At 38.9% G+C, this 7018-nt stretch overlaps 1 protein-coding gene across 1 annotated transcript; it reads left to right on the top strand.

The window, feature by feature from the left end:
- Positions 1–857: 857 nt before the first annotated feature.
- LOC102715404 lies at positions 858–6876 on the top strand. Its single transcript, XM_006657736.3, has 11 exons — positions 858–970; positions 2110–2279; positions 2453–2634; positions 2727–3515; positions 3643–3699; positions 4283–4640; positions 4719–4918; positions 5290–5366; positions 5599–5700; positions 5936–6131; positions 6502–6876. The coding sequence occupies exons 2-11, from the start codon at positions 2117–2119 to the stop codon at positions 6589–6591; spliced, it is 2214 nt and encodes a 737-aa protein (XP_006657799.2). The 5' UTR covers positions 858–970; positions 2110–2116; the 3' UTR covers positions 6592–6876.
- Positions 6877–7018: the final 142 nt, after the last annotated feature.

The raw sequence follows: 7018 nt of genomic DNA, 5'->3' as shown, positions 1-7018 counted from the left end.
AAATTACACAATACTAATCAATTAATTAATAAAGTGCAAAATAACAATTTTAATCAATAGTTGAGATTAGTTCTACTGGTAGTATAATACTATCAGCAGAATATACCGGAGAAGGACCTAAAGGCTAACAGAACTAGATTAGATTTCGTTCAGACAGAGATCATTATAAACCATGATATCAGTTAATATCATCTGTGTGTCATGGTGTCATGGGAAGAGATAGCCGAAAGGACACAACGCAGGTGAGACACAGGACGATAGAAGCCGGTGGAGGGGAGTAGCACTGACAGAGTCATCGATGGAAGAGAGCAGCGCGGCGCGAGCGCACAGGGAGGCAACATGGACGGCGAAGGAGCATAAGGCGTCAGCGGCTCGTTAACTCTGTCTAGACGATGAGAGATTTGATTTTTTGACACACCTAAGATTAGGTTTGATTATTAGATACTGGTCTACTCAATGGTCTCATATATTGTACTCCAGAGTACTAACATAAATACTACCTCCGTCTCGAAATAAGACCATTTTTTAATTTTTAGATAGACTCTTTGTTTTATTTAAAATTTTTTTGTGATTAATATTTTTATTGTTACTAGATGATAAAATATGAATAATACTTTATGATGACTAATTTTTTTAATCTTTTATACAAAATTTTTAAATAAAACAAATAGTTAAAACATTAAGCACATGAATCGAAAAATAACGTAATAGTGTCAAATTATTAAAATTAAATTTGTGCAAGACGATAGTCCGTTCCGTACATTTTCTGAAGACCAAAATGCCCTCAGTCTTTTCTAGTACTACAGTCCTATATAGAGTTCTTTTCTCCGTCGTCTCTCTCCCGTACGCGGCAGGGACAGCCGGCCGGCGAGCTCCCCCAAACCGCGCTCTCCCTTGCGGCGGCCCAGGACGGGCTCCTCCTCCTTCCGCCTGCGCCGATCTTCCGCGAGCAGGGGCGCTGAAGTCACCGGTATCCATCCATCCATCCATTCATCCTGCTTTCATCTCAGCAAAAAAGGAAACTTGTTCGATGGCAGTGTGCTATTTCTTGGATTTTTGAATGAACTTTTACTCGAGTGGCATGGATTGGCTGCTTCCTGTGCTGCGATGCACGCAGGGCGCGGGTTCTTGAGCAAAAATAGGGTTTTGCAGTTTGTGCTCTCTTTTTTTTCCTTCTCTCGAGCACTTGTTTGGTTCTTGAATGGGATGGTTCGCTTGCTACTTCATTGATTTTACATGTGTGATCTTTGGCCTGTCACTAGATCGATGCAGTACTTGTTTGGTTCCATCATTGATTTTGCCCTGCAACCCCACATGAAAATGTTATGAGAGGACCGGGCCTTTTACTGATTCTTTTTACTGGGACATTGATTGAACTGGAGCGCATTTTGATTCTCCTTTTGAGTTCACTAATTTTTCGTGAGTTATTTCTCCTTTTTTTTTCTTCTACATATAAGCCATCAAGAAACAAGTTAGTTGCCTATGCCTTTGTTGGAACTCTTGCTTTGCATATTTCTCATAATTAAAACTTTGAGTTTGGTCATTTGAAAAAAAAAGAGAGGTCTATTTCAAAAAAAAAAAAGAAGAAGAAGAGAGGTTTCACTTTGCATTCTACTCACAGAATGGTGTGCTAAAATGTGTCATGCCTAGCTTTAATAACTCAACATTGCGCGCCCAGCTATAAAAATGTATCTCAGAGGGTTAACTCACTTTGATATGTCGATGTGCATTACTCTCTCGCCTATTGTGATTCAGAAACGTCTGAAATACGTACTGCACCAAATGCGAGTGTACGAGAACTTCTAGTGTGCAGTAGTAAGCTTCAGTAACATGGTTTGATTATGCTAGTTCTCACAAAATCATGTTCTTCTCCGTATAATGTACAAAATATGATTTGATTATGCGATTTCTTACAAAAAAGTCAAGTTCTTTTCCATTATCTACAAGAAAAAACCGGCTGATTAGACTCTGTTGGAGATTTGGAATACTTCGTTCTACTTTCATCTCTTGAAAATAATGTTAGGGATTCCTAAAGAGTTTTCCTTAAAAACAGAATCAGTAATACACTGCACTCAGTTTATTTCTTTTTGTTTGGTTCTCATCTTGTAGCATCAATATGATGGTGAAGAGAAAATCCTCTTGGAGCCAGATTGTGAAAAATGGGAGGCCCACAAACCTGTCTGTTTCAGCAAGAAACCTCCGACCACAAGACCTTGGAGCTGTAATATTTGGCTGCACAAACAATACCATCGCAGAATGCCACTCACGGCAACTTTTTGGTATGGTCTTGTCTTTGTTAATTCAAACTCTTGCATAAGTTATCTATTTGCAAAACTGAGTAATACAATTGACACATTCATTTCTTCCTGTGATTCAAGAGAATAAACCTTTCAAAGGATCGCAACTTCTTAGGTAATCCACCAACTTATTAGCTATTTGTGCCATGTTTCAGGTTTGCCAAGAACACATCTCTCGTATGTACAAAATATCAAGGAAGGACTACCTCTTTTCCTTTTCAATTACGATGACCGCAAATTATATGGTATCTATGAAGCTGCAAGCAATGGCAAGTTCTGTCCTGAATCAAATGCATGGACACAAGATGGCAAGGGAAAGACAAGCTATCCTGCTCAGGTACAATCTCTGATCTCTGTATCTTTGGAAGCCATATTCTTACTAAATCTCAATGAAATGACTTATGACTCCAACAATCCTCTCTGGTCTAGGTTGCCATGCGGGTAAAAGTGTGGTGTGTTCCACTAGCAGAAAGTCAGTTTAGAGAGGCTATTCTAGCAAACTACTACCAGAAGATGCCTGGTGCCCCTGGCCAGAAGCTTCATTTTTTCCAGTTTGAAATGGACCATGCACAAACAAGTGCTTTGATGGATATGTTTACCCCTTCACCTTCTACCAACAATTTCTGGACGCCTCCTGTTGCAAAACCAGCTAATGAGCCTGTGAGATCATCATGGGCACCATTGTACGAGGTGAACAATGGTCTTAAACTGGAGAAGGTTGTAAAGTCATATGCAGATGTTGTAAGCAAGAACAAATTTGAGCAAGGTGGAACAGGGAATGTCGATGCAGAGCATGCTAGCTCAGGTAATGAAAGTTTGAATGGTTTTGATGATCTGGGTTGTGGAGACACATCCCCAGACCCAGTGAGTGAGGAGTGTGTACTACCAGGTAAGGAGGTTCAAGTGCAACAGCAGCAAGAACAAGTACAACAACAACAACAACAGTCTGGTCAGCAGGATAAGCTTAGCTTCAAACGGGTATTGGAAAAGCTCAAAAGTTTGTCTGTCCAGCAGAGGAATTCTGATTTTTATGCAAATGCTACTCAAACTGAATGTGTTGATGCATATAGCTGTAAGCATGTGCAAGATGTTGAATGTGCAATTCTGGATGGACACTCTAATTTGCCAGATAACTTAGATTCTGAAGTAGATCAGCTCTCCTGGGATCCTAATTTGCTGATGCAACCATTGGTATCTGAGTCCTGTACAGAAACCAAGGTTATAACTTTGCTCATAGCTGCATCTTGTATTATCATCCTTGTTTTGTGTGTCTATTCATTCAATCTTGCTAACACTCAGCTTTTGCCTCTATACCAAATTTCTCACATTAGTGTTGTTTGTGCAGTTGGTACAAATAGTCAAAGAGTTATATGAGCGGATAGTGGTCATAGAGAAGAATCAGGTCTCCCTTGAAATTCCACCAACTTGTTATACTACGATTGCAATCTTAAAGTTATGAATTGTGTATCATATGCATAAAACAAGTGAGAAGTTTAAGAAAATTGTAGAGTTTCATTGATATAATATTCCTTTAGCATGCAAAGGCTAAAAGGTAAGGATGAAGAAAATAAAGGAGATATCATGTTGATTAAATCATTGTATATTAGTTTACAGATACTAAGCTTGGTTGCATGTGTTCAATATTCGCTTTCATCAACAATAGCTGATTATTGCAGTCTAGAATGGCTAGACCTGTTATGGTACTAAAAGGGAGAATAGATAAGATGTTTGCAGTGCATTTTACCTTTTTACCTACCAGCTTACCAGAAATAAAAGAGGCATTATGATATCTATGAATTTACTATTATGGTTATGAATTGGTCTCACATCTAGTTAATTTTTACTTAATGATTATATTTTAAGCAAACTTTGTTGTAGTCACTAGTCAGGTGAGGAGAATCTCATATATTCTCAAACTAAAGTTTGGAAGTCCTAGAAAATTAATCTTCCTTGGTGGTTGAATCTATTTTGTTGTCAAAATGCAGGCTTGGTCCAACAAAGAACTCAAATACCTACAAGGGGTGAATGAGAGGTTACTAAAACGAGTTGTAGAGCTTAAGGGCACGGTGAAGACATTGAATTCAAAGATAGATCCTTTAACCCTGGATGATTCCCTTAGCCAGTTTGTTGAACAATGTTTGGGATCAGAAGATGTCATTTATATAGTTGGTGGTTTTGATGGCTTCTCATTTTTGCCATCACTAGACTCTTTTTCCCCTTCATTGGACGTACTAACACCTCTCAAACCAATGGCTGTTGGAAAGTCATATGCCTCAACTGTTGCATTAGATGGCAAGATATTTGTTCTTGGTGGTGGTGATGGAGCCTGCTGGTTTGATACAGGTTACTATTGGATTCTCTATTTTGTTTCCTCTTTGATTTCTGTTGTCTAATTCTGCATTTACCTTTTCTTTCATGAAGTTGACTGTTACGACCGAAGGCGTGATGATTGGACCACATGCCCATCATTTAGTCATGATAAAGGGAGCCTTGCTGCAGTTAGCTTCAATGGAAAAATCTATGCATATGGTGGTGGTGATGGAAACGAGTGTTTCTCTGACGTTGAAGTATTTGATCCGGCTTACGGAAAGTGGACTAAATATCGGCCTATGCTGGAAAAGGTATTAGTCACTCTCTGGTCCCCACCACCCACTTGGTTCAGGAACTAAAATATTTGTGCTCGTGGATTAGTGAAGCTCTTAGTAGAATGTACACAAATTATCTAGGAAATGAAAAATTCTTCGAAAAATATTGATCATTTAATTCTGAAAATTCATACTTGCGTAGCGAGCAGCAAGCCAACAATTTCTCCTGGGAAACTCATACTTGTGTAGTTGTATAATGAGGCAGCAAATTCTTCCTTTTTGTGTACTAGATAAGGATTTTACTTCAGTTTCCTATACTATTTGTTTTGGGAAAATATTTTCTTCTGAACCATAGATCATGTGATGAATTCTTTTGTTTGAGTGACATCTTCCGCTTGGTTTTACAGCGTTTTGCTCTAGCAGGCGTGGAACTTAACGGTGCAATTTATGCAGTTGGAGGCTTCAATGGTATTCAATATCTTAGGTGATGTCCTTTTATGCTTGTAGTTCTTGATTTGTTCAGTTTTTTTCTGGTGCAGATACAATAAACATAACGAGACCTGCCTGCTAAAAAGATACCTCCAAATATCTTAAAAGCTTGGCTTAGTGTAAATGTACAATATTACTGTCCTATTCTTATGCCCGGGAAATTATTATTCCATTAAAGTGAGGAACACCTCCGAATTTTTTTATTCTAACACATGCTGTGTTACCAGCTCTGCTGAGAGACTTGATCCTCGGGAACCTGGTTGGAAAAGACTACCAAACTTGAGTACAGGAAGAGGTTGTCACACACTGGCAGTGCTTGATGACAAGATGTAAGTTTGTAGTTCTTTCTTTGTACTTCAAAACAACCAACTAAAGGTTTGTAGAATTCTCTTAAATAAGTTGTAGAACATATCTTTTTAGGATAATGAAAGCATTTATAAACTCATGGTCTCCTGGCCTCTGCAACAGAAGGTTGCAGAATGTACTCTTGAGGATTGAACCTGTCATGGTGTATATTACCTTCTATAGCTCTGTTGATGTATTTTGTTACTCGTTTTCATTCAGATTCTCGATTGGTGGTTACGACTCTGAGGCCAAAGCAATGGTAGCTACAGTCGAGTTGTATGAGCCACGAATGCCATCATGGGTGATGGTTGAACCCATGAACTACACCAGAGGATATCATTCTTCAGCTGTGCTTGGTGGCTCGATCTTCACGTTTGGTGGGGTGAAAGGTGAAGCAGATGCAATCTTGGATGTGGTAGGTAGCTACTGCAACATGCAAATTCTTACCATTTCCATACTGGCTAAGTGTCTATGTTACATCAATACTCAACTAAGCTCTAAGCTGACAGCAACTATGAAATATCTAAAACCTTGTATTTAGTTGCCAGTTTTTCACTGTGAGGCCATCACTGTGCTGGAATTACCAGTCAAGGATTTCCCTGTGTCTTCTGCATAGATCATTTGTTACCATGCCAGTCCCCCTTGCTATTGTCCACTGCATTTCAAATGATCATTGATTTTTTGCCTACCTTAAGCACTTGTTTTCATCATTCTGTTTTTCCTGTACAACTCTCAAATTTGTCTTGTGACTAAGAATTAACCCTTGATGCTGCGTGATTTATCAGGTGGAACGCTACAAGGAAGGGTGTGGTTGGGTGACTACTGAGTCGAGGTCAGTTGGCAGGAGGTGCTACTGCTCGGCCATTGTTCTCTGACTGTCAACGATATCGAAACTGTGAATTTAGTTAGATTCTGACAAGTAGACAGCAAACTGATAGTTAAAACTTAGAAGGCTCTTCTTTTGCGTGAACTGGGAGCTGTAGACATACATAAGCTCTTATTCCTCTTTCGCATGAAGCTGAAAACCGTTCAATGTTGAGATATTTTGATGATACTGCAAAACTGAATTGGTACCGAACAAGATGGAAATTCCATGAATGGATTATTTGATATATCCCTGTGAGGGTTAATTCATGGTGTTGAGCTTTGCTTAATTTTCCTAAAAGTGTGATGACATTTGGAGTGTCAGCACTGCTTGTTAGTCCCATTCCCATATGATGATCTCAAATGTTTTGATTTTTTTTTCATGAAATGGTGATTGCACATGCTGGAAATGCATTTCAAATGTATATTCAGTCAAGG

Source organism: Oryza brachyantha, chromosome 7, assembly GCF_000231095.2.
Source record: "Oryza brachyantha chromosome 7, ObraRS2, whole genome shotgun sequence".
NCBI classification, from domain to species: domain Eukaryota; kingdom Viridiplantae; phylum Streptophyta; class Magnoliopsida; order Poales; family Poaceae; genus Oryza; species Oryza brachyantha.
This window is presented reverse-complemented; position numbering and strand designations above follow the sequence as displayed.

What these genes read in the sequence shown, in the direction of transcription:
- LOC102715404 (XM_006657736.3), top strand. Translation starts at nt 2,117, where the DNA reads ATGATGGTGAAGAGAAAATCCTCTTGGAGCCAGATTGTGAAAAATGGG. An exon ending in TGGTCATAGAGAAGAATCAG is followed by an intron (nt 3,700 to 4,282) that starts GTCTCCCTTGAA and finishes GTCAAAATGCAG; the next exon opens with GCTTGGTCCAACAAAGAACT. An exon ending in CAGATGCAATCTTGGATGTG is followed by an intron (nt 6,132 to 6,501) that starts GTAGGTAGCTAC and finishes GTGATTTATCAG; the next exon opens with GTGGAACGCTACAAGGAAGG.